Consider the following 22679-nt stretch of genomic DNA (forward strand, 5'->3'; position numbering starts at 1 on the left):
AAGAAACCAGCTAGCACAGGTTCAAGAAAAATCCTAGAAGAAATTTTCTAAAGGTCTGCAAAATTTTTATTGGTTTCCACCTATTCATCAGGTTATACTATTATCCTGGTCTCTTCCTCATTTAGCCCTCAGACCAACTTGCCCATTTTGCCTAAAACAAGTGCTCTTTCAAAAGCCAATCCCCAGAAAGTTTATCAAAATGTGGGGTTGTGAGGAGGAACGGGGTTTATTACTTTCCGTTAGGCATGCTTGCTTACTGATATTCTTTAAGCTTTGGAGTCAGGTTTTCCTTAGGATTACTCGGGGTGTCTTTTAGGTCCTGAGTGCTCAGGTATGTGCTAAATGTAACTTACATTGTTAATGTCTTACTGCTTCTTTAGGATTTTAAGAGTCTGCAGCACAAAGAAGTCTCATGCCAAAAATAAGAAAGCCTGGAAACCACATATAAGAAATCTATATCCTATTTTATAAACCCACCTCTTAGTAAATGCCCAAAGTTCCTCTCCTCCAAAGAGAACTTGGTGACATGATGGAATTCAAGAGGTATGATTTGCAGTGTATGGCAAAGGTGGACGTGCTACGGCTGTTGGAACGCCTCTGCATTTACAGAATTATTTAGAATCCAAAGTGAGTGCCTCATTTTCTGGTTTCTTAATGACCACAAATGAATCCAGGTGACTGACGCCCAGAACTAAAACACAGCAGTTACAGGAGTAACAGATCAACAACAGATGATCTAAAACAGTCATCAGTGTTCTCCCATGAGCGACTAATTCAACTGTAGATAAAACCTATAGTTTTGGCTCTGAACCACCCTCAGATGGCAAGAACTTTGGGTTTATTCCTATCAACACTGGACCCAGAGCAGATTGGATTGGTTTAGACAACTCCAGATCAGTCATTTGAACCCTTAAGCCTGCCAGAGAGGGCCAAGTCCTTGGGAGAATTTATAAAAATCAACCCAAACTCCTGCCTTCTCTCACCAACCCCAGACTAGCATTTTACTCAGCAAGAATAGAATTTGGCCTATTTAGAAAAGGCCCGGGACAAAGTCAGCCCAATGGAAGTCTGCTTTAATACTTTCTACTCTCAACAGGACATTGAAATCATCTTCCTAACTAGGTTCTCCTGTCTTGTATGTAATATTCAGCATTAAACAAATGAATGCTTTGAAACCAGTGGTCACAGTGCTAGGCTTGGTTCAGAGCTCTTCCAACACTGTGAACAATGAAGGGAAACCTCCCTAAGGACTGCTGCATTCTTCCTCATCCCCAAAGCTCTCGGTAATGGAATTAAGCCTGCACTCTGCAGCACTTCCACATTTACCACCAATAAGAGACTGACCTGTCCAGGCAGGGGCTCGCAAACACAAATGAATGTCATGAATTACGGGGCCAGTTAAAAAAAAGATACACCAGATGATGGAATAAATTTCCCATTTTCAACTGTGGAAGAAAATGTGAAATCTGAACAAGATGCAAAGAAAACAAAGGACAACCTTTCACAGGAACGGCCTCTCAACATTTCCTCGTCTTTGTGATAAAGCAATAAACACGGATGCAACTCACTATATAATGCAAACCTGAAAGGGAATATTTTATCTTGAGATGGAACAAAGGCACTCTTAGCAAGAACAAGAAGCATTACCCCTAATGAGGATTAGTTGAGAGGTGTGAATCAACAGCACAGAATTAGGAATGTTTGCCGTGGTTTAACTGAGTGTTAAAGGTGCAGTCCCCCTTTCTGAAGCTTTAAACCAATAGCTAAGCCATTACATTGTTCGCATCATAAGACTTCTCTCACCAAGAAATGTTTGTGTCTGATATTTCATGGCAAATTTGGTGGTCATCTTCGTGGTGGGATAGACATTCTTTATGTAAGTGTTGTTTGAACAAGCTACTATAATAGCCTGTCATGCTGCATGCATCAAAGAGAGGGAATTATATAAATCGTACTGACATTGGTATTCTTATTATAGCATCACTGTTTTCTTATCATCCACGGTATTAGCTGAAAGACCTGTCTGGACTGAGGCTTCCTAATGATGGGGAGTTGTATGAAAAGGCTTCTGAAAAAAATGTTTCTTAAGGAATATCAGCAGGCGAGAAAATGATTAGGTGGGATAAATTTAACATTTTGCATATCAAACTCCTGAGACAGTCCATGGGATAAGCCCCTAGGAGAACTCCAGGAAGTTTTTTTTTTTTTTTAAAGTTAACTTTTTAGGCCATCTCTGATTGAGCTCTGAAGCTGAAAATAAAGGAGGCTACACCTTTGACTTCCAGGCTCGTGTGTTTATGAGCAACAAAGGGCAAGGAATGGAAATCGATGTCAAGACGGGGCGAGAGGAGACAGAGAGACAGAGGAGACAGGGAACAGCTCGTTTCCCAGCACAGACACCAATACACAGGTAGCGTTGACACTGTACCTAGAGAGGCTGCCCTCGGCGGCCAGGCCCTGGGAGTCATCGAGGACATTAGGTTCACTGCAGGAGGGGTAGGGAGATGAAGCATTTAGGGAAAGAAAATGCAAACAAATAAAAGAAAAAGAAAAAAAGCATGCACTTTTCTGCTTCCAAGGACCAAAAATAAATAAATAAATTTAACAGAACAAGGAAGGAAAAGGAGACAGTCAACCATTTCACCTTGTGCTGGGTTTGTCAAGACCTAGGACTCAAGGCAACAGGGAGGAGGGGCTTTGGGTGGATACGACTCTCAGAGGAGTGAGTGATCTATTTATTGGTCAAGAGTTGGGACTTAAAACGAGCTCCGAATGGACACGGGAGCTCTGGAACGCACTGCAGAACGAATCTGTAGAGGACAAAACTATCATTCCTTTGGTAACCATCTGGCTGCGTGGTTATGATTTTTCACCTATCATATGTACAGATGTTTCATCGATTAGGATCCTGCTTCTTTCTTGTGTCTTATGACATGATCACACAGAAACCACTTACCATGAACTGCCACAACCCAACTCTTGGAACTGATGCCATTAAGAAAAGCAAAGAAAGAACCCGACTTCACCTGCTAATTTTGCAGTGAAAATGCAAGTAAACAAACGGAAGGAAGATAACCCTGGAAAATTCACATGGAACTCGCATTTACGTCCTCACTCCATCCTCTAGTGACTGAATTGTAAATGTCAAAAGAAGAAACCTGTCAGGTTGGTGAAAGAATAATTAGTTTATCGATTTATTTGGATCACACTGATTTGGGAATTTGTGAACAGAAACTGTGTTATACTTTCTCTCCCTTTCCTTCAGTGCCTAGCACTGAGCTAAGTACTCATGAGGCACTCAATAAATAGTTGTTAAAATGGATGGAATTAAACAATTTAGAAAATTGGAGTGCCCGCCTCTAGAGAATTGTTGTTCACCTAATTGTACACTATAAAAATAGCAACCATCCCCAGAAAGAGGCTTTCCCTCACACACAGAGACATAATTACCTTCCCTAGCCCAGCGGGTTTAACTATATTATTTTTCTGGATTTCTAGTATATCCGTAATAGAACAAATTTTCTCCCCAGGAATGAGATAACTCCTTAATGGATATGTACAAAGGGAATTGATGGCCTAGTTATTTTAGGTAAATAACCAAAAAACTCTTTACTTAAAATTCCCTAATTTAGACTTTTAGACAGACTGCTAGATAGTTTTCATTTATTCTTGATAGAAGTTTGCACATTTCTAGCAATTAAACATAAATCACCACTTACCAGTATTAACTGCTTGTATGGCTTTACATCTTTTTTTGGATATTTTATAGTTTGGCTCTGATTTTGTTCATATATTTGATTTATAAGACTTCCTTTTCAAAGAGAAATTACCAAATGGTAGGTAAAGCCATCTCTTACAATGACAGTAATCCTTACATACTAGCAAGTTTTGTAATAACTCAGTAGTACATAAATAATGCTTTCTTTTTAAGTATGCAATTTACTTATTAATCTTTTATCATTTCCCCCTATTTTTTCAATATTCTCCAAAGTTTGGCTTTATTTCACAAATTTTATTTCATCTGTACAGTTCAGGAATGATTTGCTAAAGGATATAGATCTAGGGTAATTATTTCTGCACGTAAACTAATTTTATCTGATCATTAGAATGTGACCTGATTGTTCTTATTCTCCGTGTATAAGTTATACCACAATGACTCTATAGGTAATAAGAATAAGCAACAAACTAGATAAAAAACACATAAGACTGATTCTTTTAAAGAATTCAGTTTCTGAAGTAAAAATACTGCCTCTGAAATAGATAGTTTTATTTCTTATGTCAGATCATTTCTTATATAACCATATATATGGTAAACTATATATAGAAAGTTTTAAATCTATATTCTTAGAGGGCAGAGAACACCAAAGAAAATGTTTTAAAGAGTTTAGCTATGGAAACATAAAACTCTCTAGGTAGAGAAGTTACCTTAAAGACCAACTTTAGCTAACCTCTCATTTCACAGAGGAGAAAACAGTGGGCTCCTGTTAAATGACCTGCCCAACATCACACATAGTGGCATAGGTCTTCTTCTGCTTGGTTAAGCATCACTACCTCCAACTAAATACTGACGATACACCAGAAGTCTAAACTACCACATATATCAAGGTAGTCCTATACACTTGCCAGGTACTCATTATTAGCTTAGCTGATGTTATAGCTGAAATACAAGAATGTCATCTGAAAGAAGACCATGAAAGAAGACCATATATCTGTTTATAGAAAAATTTTAAGGAGAAACAATGTTTGGATCAGAAATTGAGATCCCTTCTACTGGCCTGGCTTAGAAAACTTTCCGCAAGTTGTTGCCTGTGCAACCCTCGTTGAAAAGTTGTTTGAATGGTCTACTTAACAACATTGATTGTTTGCTTCTCTTTAGTCCTTTTTTAGAATAACAGGAGTGAGTTTTCAGAATTTCTACCTTTGCCCCCAAAGGCAGAGTATAACATATCCATGGCTCTTTACCTTTGGCTGGGTAACATGCCCACCTCAGCCTGAGGTGCAGACATGCTGGAGACATGGCTGGAGAACCGCCTCCTTCCAATGGCACTCAGGAGGTAAGCTTCTTGTTCACTTACCACACTGGGCATGCTGACAGAGTCATCTGAAAGGGCCAGAGAAGGGAGTGTTAGGCAACTGTGATGTGGACCAGAAAACCCAGACCATCTTTGTACTTGGGCTCCATCCTTGGCTTGTATGCAAACTTAGGGCAGTATCTAAAGCTAAATTATCATCCATCCCTTTGTACAGATTCAAAACTAAGACCTTTGGGGCCTTAAGAAACATCTTCACTATTTTTATAAAACCAGAGACTTTAACAGCTGAACCTCTAGGGTTACTGAACAGTGTCATTTTGAGAATACGAACAGAACTTTGAGTTAAAGTGACTGGTTACTTCATTTGGGTGAGGGAAACAGCTTCAGTAAAACTTCATGAATGTATCTCCATCTTGAAAAAAAAAAAAAAAGACCTTTGGGGGCTTGGTTTTTAATCTGCACAAAGGGATGAAGGATAATTCTTCCCATCTACAAATCTCCCACCCTCAAACAGCCTTCATGAAATATATGTAAACTTCTTGTCCATTTCTACAAGTAGGTTATTTGTAAAAATCAAGGGGCATCTGCAAATTAAAGATTTCAGAAAAGCTGGACTATAATTTTTAAACATTCCAGAAATAGTTCAGTAAGGGACCTTGTTATTGAACAAATCAAGCATTTTTGAAATTCAAACACTACATTCAGTACATTTCATGATTTTTAGACTGCTGAGGGAAAGACTATTTCAGGTATTTTTTGGAAAAATATTTAAAAACCTATAAAGTTTAGAAACAAGTGCTTATTTTAACCTAAATTTAAAGTTTGAAGCAGTCTTGCTTTCTCCATAGAAGCTGAAATTAATGTATTCAAATCCATATGAAAATTAACTTTAGCACAATAATTTGTGACAAGGAGACCTCATTCTCAGTGAGCAAATATTGTTTGTAACTGAACAGAAAACACATCTTGACTGACATAGAATTTTGGTGAACTTATGCTACCATGTAAGGTTGTCTGACATCATTTATTTAAAATATCCCAAGTGGTCATATTTCTAGTGAAATTTATTTCAAACCAAAGAGGTGAATACGAAAAGTGCTAAAAATTTTAATTTGCTATATAACTGACTTGAAGTTGATTCTTGTTATAGAATGGTATTTCCTTTTTAGATGTGTTCATAGAGAAGAGAATAATCAAATGTGTCCTAAAAACATGAAAAAAATGTGGTAGGGTAGATTGAGCTATTTCTACTAAGACCTTTCTGAAATTCCATTGACTTTTTTCTCTCTTATCCAAACTCATATATCACTTAACACTTACTCCTTCAGTATTTGTTTGGTGATTAATCATGTGCTGTGTCATTCACTCTTTTTTTTTTTAAAGACTTTTTTGATGTGGATCATTTTTAAAGTCTTTATTGAATTTGTTACAATATTGCTTCTGTTTTATGTTTTGGTTTTTTTGGCCGTGAAGCTGTGGGATCTTAGCTCCCCGACCAGGGATTGAACCCACATTCCCTGCATTGGAAGACGAAGTCTTAACCACTGGACCACCAGGGAAGTCCCTCATTTACACTTTTGTTAAGTGTTCTTTATCAAAAATGTCTGTCATCTCCTCTACAAGACTATATCTAAGATTTTAGAGAGCAGAGAATATATCTTTCTCATACTTTCTTATTCCTCATCTTGTTCCTGCTAGGTCCTAATACAGGTTTGATGATTGAATGGAAAAAATGTTTAATTCAAAGGTGTCAACCCTCTAGCTTTCATACCCCACCTTATAAATTAATACACACCCACATCACAATCACACCACATTGTGTGTTAGCAACCCTGTTGTCATTGGATGGTTGTGATGTTTGAGAGCAGAGATATTAGCAAAAACTTGCATACTTGTAAGTGTATGAGTGTTGGCCTTTGGTCATTGCTATCTCTGTTTATGTCTTCTCTACTTTTCTTCTCTACTTCCTTCCTACTGGCTTGGTCATCCTCTAATTCATAAGGTTACTTCCAAAATATATTTAGCTTTATTGAAGAGAGGTTGTTATCGTTTGCCATATTTAAAAATTTTCTGGGAGAGACTACTTCAACCATTAAAGAAAAATAGATATTACTTTAAGTTCTGGACTATTACTAGGACTATATTGAATATTCGAACTGCTGATCCTTATCTCTCTCAATATTTTTTTTTCGTCAAGGTCTTTCATGATTTCCCTCATTATAATTTTAGGATTATTTCCATGAGCAATGATTTCAAAACAAATATGTCTGTAGGTCTGGTGCAGAACAGTATGATTATCACTTTGTTATTTACTTAACCCTGAAACTAAATCTGGAAATATTACTGAGGTGTGCTTTTTAAAAAAAATTTTTTTAAATTAATTAAATTTTAATTTTGGCTGCCCTGGGTCTTTGTTGCTGCGCACCGGCTTTTCTCTAGTTGCGGCGAGCGGGGGCTACTCTTTGTTGCGATTCGCAGGCTTCTCATCGGGTGGCTTCTCTTGTTGCAGAGCACAGGCTCTAGGCATGTGGGCTTCAGTAGTTGTGGCACTTGGGCTCAGTAGTTGTGGCTCGCAGGCTCTAGAGTACAGGCTCAGTAGTTGTGGCACACGGGCTTAGTTGCTCGGTGGCATGTGGGATCTTCCAGGACCAGGGCTCGAACCCGTGTCCCCTGCACTGGCAGGCAGATTCTTAACCACTGCACCACCAGGGAAGTCCACTGATGCGTGCTTTGACAAAGCAGTTATTTCTTTCCTTCTCCTACACATCCAACTGTAGTAGGGTATTAAAATACTTTCATTCATCTTAATTAAAATTCTAACCTCAACTCTATTTAATTTAGTTCAGAGTGCAGCTTTTTAAAAAAAATTATTTATTTTTGGCTGCATTGGGTCTTCATTGCTGCACACGGGTTTTTTCTGGTTGCGGTGAGCAGGGGCTACTTTTGTTGCAGTGTGCGGGCTTCTCCTTGCAGTGGCTTCTCTTGTTGCGGAGCACGGGCTCTAGGCACACGGGGTTCGGTAGTTGCAGCATGTAGGCTCGGTAGTTGTGGCTCGCGGGCTCTAGAGCACAGGCTCAGTTGTTGTGGCACACGGGCTTAGTTGCTCCACGGCATGTGAGATTTTCCCCGACCTGGGCTCGAACCTGTGTCCCCTGCATTGGCAAGCTTCTTAACCACTGCGCCACCAGGGAAGTCCCAGAGTGCGGCTTTTTGTTGTTGTTTGGTACAGAGGGGCTCTGAATGAAGATCTAGATTTTGTTTTCATAAGGCATTGACAGTACACTTTGCTCTAAATGTTGTATCAGAGTGTCTTTGAAACACAACTGGAAAATAATCGATACAGTTAAAAAAACATTAAATGACAGGGGTATTTATGAAACCTTTCACCTTTTACTTTTTAAAACTATTATGCATATATATGGAAGCGTGTTCTTAACTGGATTTTCCCTCATTTCACCAAATCTTTAGAAGCTCCTGGCTGCCTCAGTTACTGGGGACGCTCTTAACTCAAATTGGGTTGTATGCCCTCGAGACAGTCTGCTGCTTTACACTCTAGATAATATAGCTGGCTGGTCTTTTCTGAGTCATAAGCATATGCAGTGCTCACTTTTCCTTGCCCAGTCGGGTCATGTAAGTACTGACTGACCTTCTAAGCAAGATGGCCAGGAGAAAGGGGAATAAACGCTCCCCTTCGTTACTTAACCACAATTTAAATGAGTTAGTGAAAAGGTTGAATACATAAGCTCAAAGAAAACTTAGGGGTCACTAAAGATTTACTTTTTGTAAGACAGGAATAAAGACACAGACCTACTAGAGAATGGACTTGAGGATATGGGAAGGGGGAAGTGTAAGCTGTAACAAAGCGAGAGAGAGGCATGGACATATATATACTACCAAACGTAAGGTAGATAGCTAGTGGGAAGCAGCCGCATAGCACAGGGAGATCAGCTCGGTGCTTTGTGACCGCCTGCAGGGGTGGGATAGGGAGGGTGGGAGGGAGGGGTACGCAAGAGGGAATAGATATGGGGACATATGTATATGTATAACTGATTCACTTTGTTATAAAGCAGAAACTAACACACCATTGTAAAGCAATTATACTCCAATAAAGATGTAAAAAAAAAAAAGATTTACATTTTGCCTGAACTCCTACCAAATGACCAAGGATATCAAGGAATTTATAGAAAAGCAGGCATTAGAAGTCATGGGATCAGTCACAATTCCATTTTAAATCCTTTTTGTAAAAACGACCAGAGGATCAGAACTGAGAAAGGTCAGGAAGGTAGAAATCCTTCCCAAGCCCTCATGCACATGGCCAAGCTGTGTCACACATGACCTCCCACCTCCCACCACCCCAGATTCTGCAGGGTGACCTACTTTCCTCATCTTCCTCATCAGTTCGACTCAGGGTGTCCTGTGAAGCCTGCTGGGACGGCTCACTGTCCTGCTCCCAGACTGTGCCGGTGCCTGTGTTGGAGCGTGACATGGTGGCCAGGCTCAGGCGGTAAGCAGAGGTGGAGGTACCCACGGTGCTGATGGATGTCTTCCCTTGGTAGGCTAGTGGGGTTGAGAGACCAAAGAAAATCCATGGTGAGGATCTTGAAAGAAAACAAATGCTAGCTTCAAGCTCCTCCCAGACAACTTATATTTTTTTAAGGAAAGGTCATTCAAATAGTATGTCCCAGATAGATGATCTTTAGGACAAAGTAGCAAATGGAACTGAAAACGGTGGGAAGAAAAAAAAAACGAGAGAATTGGCCACTGATGTACTTATAATTGAATAATTTTCTTGGGGGAGCAGAATATCTCTAACAATATAAAATGTTTTGATGTTGCTCCGTCATTGTTTTTCAGTTTTATTTTCCAAGGCTGGCAGAATGCAAATTCATTTTTTCACTGAGAAATGTACGTTACCTGACCCTGGCATATAGAAGTAATAAATACATTGTCTGAAAGGAACCTTACAATCAAAATTAGAATACATAATGAAAACTGTGTTCTTATTCCCCTTTTCTGGAGATTACAATTTATAAAACACCCCCTTGGTTCTATGTTATATTATTTTATTATAAAGCAGAACATTTGAATGGCCCTGAGTAGATTTCACCAAGATTGTATTTGTCAGTTTTTTGGTCTTTAATACATTGAGAACAACACTAAAAGTTTTAGAAAGGAAAAAAAAGCCACACGGATGATAGTCTTCTACTTATGGGTAATGACTGCCCTCTAATGGCAGATAATGATTTATTTTCCTTCCTTGGTGACCTGCAATTAATATAATTATAAAAGTAAACAGTGCATTCCCAAAGAAAATCTTTTGAATAATGTAAACTAGCCTGCCGGTTTTTATTCAACCTTCTCTCCCTCCAATTTGTGAATTTTATCATCAATCACACAGACCCAGTTTTAAGTCCCCTCACTGGTGTCACTGTCTGTGTGTAAGTTATTTCACCTCTCTTGAGTCTCAGTTTCTTCATTCTATAAGCAGACTTTCAGTTATGCATCTTGCAGGTATTTGTGTGGATTAAATAACAGCTATGAAATAATCTATCATATCACAGACACTCAATGAATGAGTTCCCTCTTCCTTTTCAAAACGGAAATGAAGGTAAGAATTTAAATAGGTTTTCTCCCCCCTAGCTAAATATTCAAGAAAAAGCCGAACTACTGAAATAAAGATTGAAAATAAAATATTCAGAAAAGGAATACAATTAAACTCTTATGATATCCCCCTGGATTTGTTTTGTTGTTGACAAGGATCACAGGGTCAGATCTACCAGTTGTACCGAAATGGCTACTGCATACTTGGCTCCAAAAAGAGCAGTGACCTGGAAAAAGAGGCATTCTTTGTAGGTTGTAAGTTCCATGAGTAAAACAAATGGAAAATACCCCTTGCATACTTACCTGATCCACTGTGAACTGCCTCTTTTAGAATTTTTAGTTCACTGTTGAACTCAGCAATGAGGGAGCTCTTACACAGAGGGCGTGGAATGAAACGCCGTTCCAGCTGGTCAGCGATATGTTGTCGGGCAGAAAGCTCTTCGTGGTTCTCTGCTGGTTGGGCCAGAAGCTGAAAGGAAGGCATAGATTCTCAGGTCCTCAATTTTCTCATCTGTAAAATGAGCTAATTATTGTATCTATTTCATAGTTGGTGGTGAAGCTTAAATAAGGTAACGCATACAAAGTTCTTAGAACAGTGCTTAGGAAGTGCTTAATCAATATGTTGTTTTGAATCACAGCGCCCAGAAATCGAGGCACGAAAAGAATAAAAGAGTAGATGAATACTGAGGGTCTCAGAGGAAAAACATGCTTTAACTGTCTCATTTTCCCCCATGTTTATTTAAAATCAGATCTCAGTCATGCCCCTGAAGACAAGAGACCATTCTTCAGATCTTTTTATCCAGTCAATCTTTGTTTCTTGGGGGGGGGGGGTTGGTAAATGGGGAGAGGGCAAAGTTTCACCGACGTTAATTAAGCTTTTACTGTGAAGGTACTTCTAACATGAAATTTTATCCTCTGGGATACCTGTTTGGGCTGATTTCTCGTCAAGCATGGTATTAACACGTCCTCCTGACTAGCTATATAGCACATGCCCTGAGACTGCTGCTGTCATCCTGCCCTGCTCTGGAAAGCAGCACATTCACGGGGCTTGTCACTTCCTGGAGGAGAAGCACACCTTGCACTGGATGAAAGGGCGCAAGAGCACGAAGATGGGGATGCGGGTCCGCACGATGAAGTCGAGGAAGTCCCACAGGGCCAGGCCGCCGACCTTCCTCAGGGCCATCTCCTTCACCTGGAGGCTCAGCCAGTACCACTGGCTGCCGAGCTGCCTCTCAAAGCAGACGAGAATCACCTTCAGCGCTTCACACCAGGAAAAGACACAAGTGAGCCTGCAGACCTGTGCTTCGGAGGAACCCTGCCCACATCCAGCTGCCCACATGCACAGCCTTTTTACGCATATAATTTCTAAATGTCTAAACTCTCTCTATGTTTCGAAAGACTTGAGCGTACTCCTGACTGACAGTGTTCTGACATCAAGACAGAAATTTCTATGGTAAACATGCTTTGATTCTGATTAAGAGAACACATATATCTTTCTTAAGTGCATTTAACTACTATTTTGGAAAATACAGACCAAAGCTCTTCACAGAATGGAAAGGGAAATGTGGTATAAACATGACGTGTGGCTAATGCTTCTAAGAGTTTTGTCATAGTGGCTTCATGGTAATACCAGCGTATTACTCACATCTGAAACTAAAACATGGGTGTTTTAAAATATTTTTCTTTTAAGCTCAGAGATAATATATTCTTGCTAATAAAAGCAAAATCAAGACCGTGCAGAAATGCATAAAGTTTAAAAAAGTAGTCCTTCCCCTTCCTACTCCCTTCCTGATTCCATCCTAAACTCTTCCCCAGAGTAACCAGTAAATCCTTCCAGAAAAGAAAACACTATCTTCCCTCCTCCACCTCTCACGATGTCTCTTGCTAAACCGTATTGGATTTCTTGAACAATATCTCTTTTCTTCCAGATTCTGGCAGCCTTGTCACAATCTACATTTTAAAATTTATTTTCAGGAATCAGATTTCCCAAACTGTGTGTCAGGACAAACCAGAATATTGTAAAAACATCAGAGATTATGGTGAGGGCTTCCTCTACCACCCGGCTCTCCCCACAGGGTCTCCCATGGGGCACTCAAGGGAACCTGGGCCTTCTTCATCACGTCTTAAGGCCCATCTCAGCATCTAGAAGACACATAGAAATCCAATTCCCTAAAGCCCTCAGGAGTCACCTACACCTTTACCATCTATTTAGGGCACTTCCAGGGGAAAACCAGGTCATATAACACAGAGAGAGATGTAAGATTCTTCCTTCCGCATCTACTCACCCCTAATCCTCTCCCTCATCATAACAAACATATGAACAAAAAGCAACACTCCTCTAACCCTACCCTGATCCTGGTGACATTTCTACCTGTTATGTGCCTGTTGGCCTTCTTTGGGCTTCTGCCTTTCTGCTTTCCACCTTCACCAGCAACAGCCCAACACACAAACAGGATAGCAAAGGGCTCAGGGATTCTGGTGCTGGATGGATTCGATCTGAAATTTGGCTCTGCTACTTATTGACAGTGTGACTTTAGGTAAGTTATTCAACCTTTCTGGGGCTTAGCCTCTTCCTTCCTAAAGTGAGAATATGTACTTCTTGGAGTCGTTGTGAGGATTCAAAGTGATGATAATGTAAAGTATAGAAAACACTCGTTAGGGCACACTAAATGCTCAGAATAAAGGTAAAAATAAATTTAAAATAGAGGTCCAGTAGCCTGGCCAAGTAACCAAAGGATTCACCTTCATTAAAAAAGCAGAAAAAAGAAAAAAAAAAAAACCACCCCATCAAAAAATGGGCAGAAGATCTAAATAGACATTTCTCCAAAGAAGACATACAGATGACCAAAAGGTACATGAAAAGATGCTCAACATCGCTAATTAGCGAAATGCAAATCAAAACTACGAGGTGTCACCTCACACCAGTTGGAATGACTATCATCAAAAAGTCTACAAATAAATGCTGGAGAGGGTGTGGAAAAAAAGGAACCCTCCTACATTGTTGGTGGGAATGTTAGCTGGTACAGCCACTATGGAGAACAGTACAGAGCTTCCTTAAAAAACTAAAAATAGAGCTACCATATGATCCTGCAATCCCACTACTGGACATACATCTGGAGAAAACCATAATTCGAAAAGATACATGCACCCCAATGTTCATAGCAGCACTATTTATAATAGCCAAGACACGGAAGCAGCCTAAATGTCCATCGACAGATGAATGGGTAAAGATGAGATATATTTATACAATGGAGTATTACTCAGCCATAAAGAGAATGAAATAATGCCATTTGCTGCAGCATGGATGGACCTAGAGAATATCATACTACGTGAAGTAAGTCAGAGAAAGACAAATATCATATGATATCACTTATATGTGTGGAACCTAAAAAAATGATACAAATAAACTTATATACAAAACAGATAGACCCAAAGACATAGAAAATAAACTTATGGTTACCAGAGGGGAAGGGGGGAGGGATGAATTAGGAGTTTGGGATTAACCTATACAAATGACTATACATAAAATAGATAACAAGGAAGGACCTACTGTACAGCACAAAGAACTATACTCAATATTTCGTAATAACCTATAAGGGAAAAGAATCTGAAAAAAAAGTTATGTATGTATGTATGATTGAATAACTTTGCTACACACTTGAAACTAACACAACACTGTAAATCAACTCTACTTCAGTTTTTAAGAAAAGGCAGAAAGTGGAGAGAACTGAAGATAGTTACCTGTTAAGTGTTTTCTCCTATCCCTGTCTTACATGCTAAGGTCTCTTTTCCCAGCATCCTCTGTACAGTCCTAAACCTCATGCAGGGCTCTGTACCAGAATCTAGATTTTATCTGAACCCTACAACCTCACGTCTCTGGCCACCATGCCCCACACGGGCAAGTCCTATGCACATGCAGCCTTGTTTCTTTTTTTCCTTTTTCATTCTCATTGTCAATCACATCATTTTCAAATACATTCCTCAGTAATGCAGTCCAAACATCCCCCCGCCACACACACACACACACACACACACACACACACACACACACACTCCAAACTCCAAGGACCTGAAGAACCTGTTTTTACCATTGTGTCTGCTTTCATCTTATACTCCCCACCAAGGTCTGCTTTGGTGAATTGAAAAATGTCAGGCAAGATTTTTTCAGCTTCCTCCTTTTGAGATTTTCTGTTGCCAGTACTCCTTAGTCTCAGTGCTGTGGCAACAGTGGTCATTTCTCCCCAGCTTAGTTCATTCTAGTCAAGGAGTAGCTGTTAGTATTCCATGGGTCACATGGAATGGTCGAATACTTATTAGTACTCCACCCAGTCACAGCAGGGATAGGGTAATGGGAAGGTAGAAGTCAAGGGTGATGCTTTGTACGTGCTGAAGTGGCTTCTCTAAATACTTTCTGGATTGAGGTCTTTTAAAATACTTTTTGTAGAGCATGGACTTGAGGACATGGGGAGGGGGAAGGGTAAGCTGTGACAAAGCGAGAGAGTGGCATGGACATATACACACTACCAAACGTAAAACAGATAGCTAGTGGGAAGCAGCCGCATAGCACACGGAGATCAGCTCAGTGCTTTGTGACCACCTACAGGAGTGGGATAGGGAAGGTGGGAGGGAGGGAGACGCAAGAGGGAGGACATATGGGGACATATGTATATGTATGGCTGATTCACTTTGTTATAAAGCAGAAACTAACACACCATTGTAAAGCAACTATACTCCAATAAAGATGTAAAAAAAATAAAAATAAAATACTTTTTGAGTCAAGGTGGAACATAACTAAATAAGTACATATGTATATACATACATACATGTATACATATGTGTGTATATATCTATATCTTTCTATTTCTCTATTTCTCTATCTATCTATCTATCTATCTACCTACCTACCTATCTAGAGAGAAGTACCCACCCAAGTATGCTGCTTGGCTGGTGGACTCTGCCAGCCCTTCCCTGCGCAGGTCTTTGCCTGCATCCCCGGGGGTGGAGCAGTGAGCGGGGGAGCTCTCCAACATGAAGCTCTTGCTTCTGGACGTGCTGATGATCCGTGGAGGCAGGAGCACATTAATGACTGTCTGCAGTAGCAGCTGCACCTCAGGCTGCTCCAGCCATGGGCTATCTGCCGGGCAGAGTTTGTAAGGAGGAAGTGGAAAGAAAAGCAAGTCACAAGGTAGACTTCCCACGTTAGACACAGAAAAATTCAGCTCTTTCTCCAATTCCAAACTAGAACACCCTAGAAATTCGAGTGCCTTCCCCACCAAGTACAGCTTCTCCTATGGACAGAAGCAGCGCTCCTGGCATTGGGTGTCTCCTCCGTAGTCAGCACCCAAGGGTCCCTGCTCTTAGCCAAATCTCCCGCTTACCATTTCAATCTCTTTTCTGTTTATTTTTTTTTCTGCTCAAATACTCATAATGCACTGTCTTTATGTTTGAGATAAACTTTTCCTAAAAGAAAAAATCCCCCAAGAAGTAAGAGTAATGAAAACATATTGGAATTTAGTGACAGTGGCAGGATTTACACTAAACCTAGTGTCAGTAGGTTATCCAGTCCATTCTCTGTCAATTCACATCATCCTGTACTTCAGTTAATACCATTTTCTTAATTGAAACAATGCTCTCCTGATTTTTGCTGCACTGAAATGCTTTTAAATAGGATGTATCTTCTAAGTGGAGCAGAGACAGTCTTGACCAAGGGCAGCTAAACTGAAAAGAAAGAAAGACTCTTATTTCCTAAGATACCCTTGTTTAAATCATTCAGATCAACTTCAATGACGGCCTTCATGGGAAAAGGAAGAAAAAACAGCCTGACACTTAAGAAAACACAACAACAATGATAAATTTCCTTTAGTTAAATTAATCAGACCTTTGCTTCCAGATCCTACTGTGAGCACAAATGGGATGAGCAGATTTAAAAGCATCCCCTCCCTTCGCTCTTGATTGGTGAATGGGGAGATCACATGACTTAAAGGAAAATCTTCTTTTAAAGCCTGTGCAGCAATAATAGAAAAAAAGATTAATGGACCCCCTCACCCATTCAGTCTGTTTGTTTTTACACAGCATGGAGGAGACGGGGACTCCCTGAGGGCTGCACCTGCAAACTAGGAGTTCAACTGTCATCTGTGCAGCGTCCAAGATTCACCCCAAACCGATACTTTACCATTTGTTTGACATAATGGAGAGCTATATACCTAAAAAACAGCAACATCTTGAATATCAAATGAAAAATCATGACACTTATAGTCTGGTACAAAAACAACCGCACTTCCCCATTCATTTTATCCATGTGTCCACCAATAAATATCATAGTGACCAAAGAAAAGGAGAACTTGTCACCTGCTCCATTGGGGAGTTATTTAAAAATCCTCTCCCCTGTATGAGACCTTCTTCAAGCCAGAAAGCAACAGACAATATAAAAAGAAGTAAATGATCTCTGTATACGTGTTGTCAAAATGTATCACTTTAGGGATGTCTTTATTTCCCTTCTGCCTGGTAGCCACAGCGCTTGCTTAATCTCTTTTCCATCATCTAACCATTCTCTGGATGATGGACCATCAAGCTTGGTTGTCAGATAATGGATGGGTCGGTTATCCATTTACAGCCATTCTATACTTCCCATTGGTCAGAAAGCTTTCTGGTGATTTCTCTCTCTTTAAAGTTAGGTGACACACAGAAATAGGCAGGGAAATTGGCATTCTATACTTTTTTGCTTTGGGAATGATTATTTTAATTTTAGGAAATAAAAGAAGTGGGAGAAAAATGATTTTAAAAAAGCACCCGCAATATTCAGCCCACAACCATTAAAGAAAATTAAGATATTCAAAGTCTAGTAATAATATTTGAATTTTTTTTACTGCAATTCTTTCTGCAAATAATTTAAAACTGGACTTTGAACATTACTGCCTCTTTTAATTCACAATTGTGAGCTGATTATCTGTGAACCATTATTTTCCTAAGGTACTGACACACGTTTTAAATGACGGAAGCGGCTCCTGAGGTTGTGGCAGGACTAAATGACTCTGCTATTTTTGAGATCTCAAGAAGAATTACAGAAGCACAACTTTAGGACCAAGCTCAGGGCTGAAGCTCCAAAACTGTAAAAGTCTGGAGATGTTTACACTTCTGTTTCACAGATTTTGCCCAGCCTTTGCAGAAAAATAAAAGAGAACACCATGATCAGGTGCCTCAACCAGCAACGTAATGAGCGTGACAAACAGGTAAGGCAGTCACACCTGTATCTGCAATGCTACAAGCCGGACAACAGCTGTGCTGAAGGGCAGAGGTGGTGAGAGATAAGGGCTGAGATGAAGAAGGGGTAATCCATCAGCAACACTGGAGGGTCCTACCACTCCCATCACCTGAAATACAAACAGAGCACATGACCAGCCTTGACTATTGCAATTTCATGCAACTGTAGTAAGGGAGTCTCAGTCAATAATAATAAAAATAATGATAATGATAATAAAAAATTTGAAGGTTGGGCATGTTACTTTCAATCTGTTCGTGTTGCCTTCTTCTGAAGGCATGTAATGTCTGGAGTCAGATCAAACGCTTACACTGGATTCAGCCAAGGTTTTGTAGAATGTTGCTCATAACTAACTATGTAAATAATGAGAGATGAACCCAAAATTGTTCTAAGCAGGAGACTGGACATACTTACGTGTGGACTCAAAGGAATGCAATCAACATTCTTTGATGGAGCAAATACTGACAACGATGATGATGGCAAGAGCTCTACTTGTGCTAAGCATTCCAGCTACAGATTTATTGCTCAATTAGCTAAGCAGCAGATTCTATTCAATGAAATGCTCTACCATGGTTTCCACATTGTACAAAACCTTGTCAGGACCAGACTCTAGATATTACATAACTGATAAAAAATTTTTTGTTTTCATGTAAATTATAGACTGGCCAACCCATGATGTGATTTTTCACTAAGAAAGAAAAAAAAATCCTCTTTGCATTTTAATCTCCCCCACCCCAGACTACTTCAACTTCTAGCCAATTGTGCAGTCTCCCGCCACCCCACTCTCCAACTGGCAGCCCTCAACTCTCAGCGCAACTTGAAGAGGTCAATTGTCAAAGTAGTGCGTGGGAAGCAGCACACCAAAATCCCATCTGTAGAGGGACGGGCCCCTTGATCTCCCCACACACTGCCTTGAAATGTACCTCACTATTTTCAGTGTCACCTGAGCCGTCTGTTTTCATGGGTAGGTGTGTAGGTAGATAGGTTGACCTGTAAATCTTCAATTCAGAGAAATCAATAGCAGAGTTAAATTTTGTAAAGTTTTATAAGATTGCCACTTGGCTACTCACCAGATTGACACAGACATTGATCAGTGACCTAAGGTGAGGCAGGAAGGATATGATTGGCTGCCTCTGAAGTGTCAAACAAACCCCTTCAATCAAATTGCTGGCAGGCTCCCACTCAACCTGTCGCCTGGAATACAATATAGGAGCCATTAGCAGCGTGGCTCCCTTCTGGAGACTGTCTGAAACGAGTGAATGAGACAGTGATTCTGACGCCATCTAAGACAGGATGAGTGTCTGAGACAACAAAATGCTTCAGAGGGGAGGAAGTTTACCCACGTTGTTCCAAAAGTACAGAGCACATTAGGAAGGGAGGAGGATACTGAAAACGTAGCAGAGGCACTCCTGCCCCACTCGACTAATGAGACAAAATCTATTGAAGAAAAAACAGAGATGATGAATGGGTGGCATTTCAAGTTTCCTGGTTTTAACTATGAGAGAGGGTATGAGACTACCATTTTAGGAAACCCATCATAGGAGTCATTACTCCCAGTAGAACTAATTTGACTATAGGCTGTGTTTCTGAAATGTTTTTTTATCAGACTACAGTTGATCTCATCAGCTTTTATACCAGACTGCAACTAATTAGATTTATATGGCTTAACTCTTGCCAAAAAGATGGCATTAGAGGAAAACAGTCTATTTAAAAAGTGTTCTTTCTTTGCCTCCTAAAAAATGATATTTTGGGGCTACATTCTATGGTAGTACAAATGGTGGTATACATAACCCAATTAGATGAATATGAGATTTTCTGTAATAGAAAACAATCTGGTCTGTAATTGTCTCAGTACTGAAGAGTCGTTTCTGTGGCCCCCTAAATAAACAAGTTGGGCTTTACTGAGATCAATGATATTTCCTGGAAATAATTTCTAAGCTTATATTGCCTACCAAATTGAAATCTCTACAATGACAAAATGGAAATGTTCATACATGAGGATATGTTGACATTCCTGATGCTCAAGTAACCTACAGGTTAGGTTCAGTCAACATTTCTCTTGTTGAACTGAGATCACCTGAAGAAATTAAATCCAAGGCAACCCCAAATTCACAGTATGCACACCAAGAAAATTGCCTACAATTAATCAAGTCTATGAGTTTATCCAGACATCTACCTTTAGGAAACTGCTGTTCTTTATAATGGGTTTAGTTATATGACAAATGAGTTAGCCTATGGAGATGTTAACATCTTTAGAAGAAACGTTATTTCAACACACCCTTGTGAGATTTATAAGACTGGCTATTTGCCAATAGGCACAGATGTTCCACTGGGGCCACTGAAGAAAATAGGAGCGCTTTAAGGGTACTCATTTCTATGCTACTAAAATAAATAACCTTGAAATAACATATAGGCATCCATCATCACGGTAGAAAAGAATATGGGATCAAACTGTCCATTATTAGAATAAAATCTTTCAATTTCTTTTTAATAAATTCAACAGCTTCTGATGGCTGCATAAATGAAAAGAGCACAGGCTAAAAACTGGAAAAGTTCTGACAAATTGAACAGTAAATGCTACAGATTCTTGGGCAAGAGTTGCATTGATTTGGGGTTTAGTTTAACAGGACAGAAAATGGTCTCACTAACCCAAAGTGGAAATTTCCAAACTAGTGGGTTTATTAGCATTTATCAATTGATGTATCTTCTCACTGTGGCTATAGGTTTCCAAACTGGGCTCAGAACTCCAGGTAGCCTGGTTCGGAGGCGTCTGCTCACAGAAAGGCTACCAACTGATATTTCAGGCCACTGAGTGGAGGGCAAGTGGCAATAACATTGATTTAGTACCACCTGAATTAGGTGAAAAGGTGAAAATTAGGTATTTGTTATCAACCCTGAGAGCTCTTTAGCTGCTGCTTTGCTGATTATTGTAAAGCTTGGCATTTCTATAAACTGGTACCTAAAATACTATGTTAAATACACATGTTTGAACATCAAGCTAATTTTTCTTCTCTCCTTAGTTGTTTAATTTATAAGGCATAGCTTGCCTTACTTTAAAAGGAACTGAAGGATACACATTGAATTTCTTATGTGTGTCAGATAAGGAACCTGATAGCTAAGAAGTGAATAGATCTTTCAAGATAAATATATTTTTTTGAAGAATACGTTATTCCTCAAAATATAGACCCTGCTACTTATGCTTTCGTATACCTGATTAGCTCTGCACATATAACCAACCGAACACTTTTGAGCCATTCATTCAACTGCGGATTGATCCACCACCTTCAAAAATGACAAACTTGAAGTTTGAAGCTTGTAATACCAACAGCTGACTAGGAGGCCTCCTCACCTCAAAGTAGGCATCTTATGAATTTTGTTGAACATCCTATCCAATCTCTTTAAAATGAGGATAAGGGCCGGCCTCACTGCCTCGGCGGTCCAGTCGGTGATAGGGAGCATCTCCATGATGTAGCGTCGAAGCCCACGGCTCTCCATTGTCTGGGTGTCGTATGGTGCCAACTTCAGAAGGGAGTGTGCAATTTCTGCCAACCTAAAATGTTTTGTTTTGTTTTTAAAGAATAAGCTTAGAAAGCCACCATGAGAATTTTCCCACACAGCATCATGCTAATCACCCTCCTTCCAGCACACTGACTCCCTAAACTGGGAACATTCTGCCACATTATCTCATAACTTGTAAATAAACGTTTTAAAAAACAAACCTGGACAAAATAAGGCCCATACATTTCAGTTGGTTGATATATCTCTTAAGTCTTTTCAATTTGTAGGTTCCCCCTCTTCTGCTCTTGTTTTGACATCTAGTAATTTATTTGTTGGAGAAATTAGCTGTTGGTCCTGTAGCATTTCCTGCACTCTGGATTTTGCTGATTGAATCTCCATGGTGTCATTTAATTTATCCTATTTCTCCTGTATGTAATTCAATTGGTAGTTAGATCCAGGGGCTAGATCAGATTAGGTTTTGATTTTCTGGTATGTGTCCTTCATAGGCGATGTGTACTTTCCTCAGGACGTACGTGATTCCCAGCTGTCACTCTTCATGATGTCAGTGGCTACTAGTGATCACTGCACAGATTCCTCAACTCATTAGAAGTAGTAAAATGGTAATACTGTATCGTTCTTTTTTTTCCATGTATTAACTATAGCATTTTAATAAGAAGTCCTTTTGATTACTCCAAGAGAGACAGGACAAATGCTTAAAAAGGACTACAGTTTAAGAGCACCCCAGGTGATTCTGACAGGCACTCTGGTATAGGAATCAGAGCTAGGCCCTTGCCCCTCTACCACATGGATTGCTCTACAATTGCTCCATGTGATTAGTGCCATGGATGGAGGATTCACCACTGCATGAGGCAGCTCATTCCATCTTTGGACATCCACACTGTGAAAAGCTCTCCTCATATTAGGTCCCCAAATTCCCTCAATATTTTCCTATGAGGCTTCATCTGGAAGCATGAATTCAATCCATCTTCTCCATGGCAACCCTTCACTATCAACAGTCACTGTCTCTTCATCCCCACTCATACTCTCTCCAGACTGAACATACACATTGTCCTTCTAGAAATTGTGTGTGAGTGTGTGTGTTTTAAAGAAATCGTTTTAAACAGTCTTCACACTCTTTTGTTTATCTCTTTCTCACAAATGTGCCATGCAGAAAATAATGCTTTACTTTTCAGGTCGTTTGATTGACAGATAAAAGTATATCTATATACACATATTTCTTGGTGTACAGCGCAATGATTTGACTCACATACATCATGAAGTGACCACCA

General features: G+C 39.8%; 1 protein-coding gene across 3 annotated transcripts in view; it reads right to left on the reverse strand.

Annotated features, from left to right (window-relative positions):
- The window catches only part of UNC80 (unc-80 homolog, NALCN channel complex subunit), a 238509-nt gene that overhangs the window by 8253 nt on the left and 207577 nt on the right, over positions 1–22679 (reverse strand). For 2 of the 3 annotated variants that reach the window (XM_060151309.1, XM_060151310.1), the window contains 10 exons: positions 21242–21442; positions 18963–19086; positions 17879–18004; positions 16513–16636; positions 15562–15768; positions 11710–11894; positions 10938–11103; positions 9411–9590; positions 4963–5101; positions 2429–2485 (listed from right to left, as the gene is read on the reverse strand). In XM_060151309.1, coding sequence (XP_060007292.1) covers positions 2429–2485; positions 4963–5101; positions 9411–9590; positions 10938–11103; positions 11710–11894; positions 15562–15768; positions 16513–16636; positions 17879–18004; positions 18963–19086; positions 21242–21442 — 1509 coding nt within the window. The remainder of the gene's footprint in view (positions 1–2428; positions 2486–4962; positions 5102–9410; positions 9591–10937; positions 11104–11709; positions 11895–15561; positions 15769–16512; positions 16637–17878; positions 18005–18962; positions 19087–21241; positions 21443–22679) is intronic. The other variant, XM_060151311.1, reaches the window with a different exon arrangement.

This window comes from Lagenorhynchus albirostris, chromosome 6, assembly GCF_949774975.1.
Source record: "Lagenorhynchus albirostris chromosome 6, mLagAlb1.1, whole genome shotgun sequence".
In the NCBI taxonomy this organism is placed as follows: Eukaryota; Metazoa; Chordata; class Mammalia; order Artiodactyla; family Delphinidae; genus Lagenorhynchus; species Lagenorhynchus albirostris.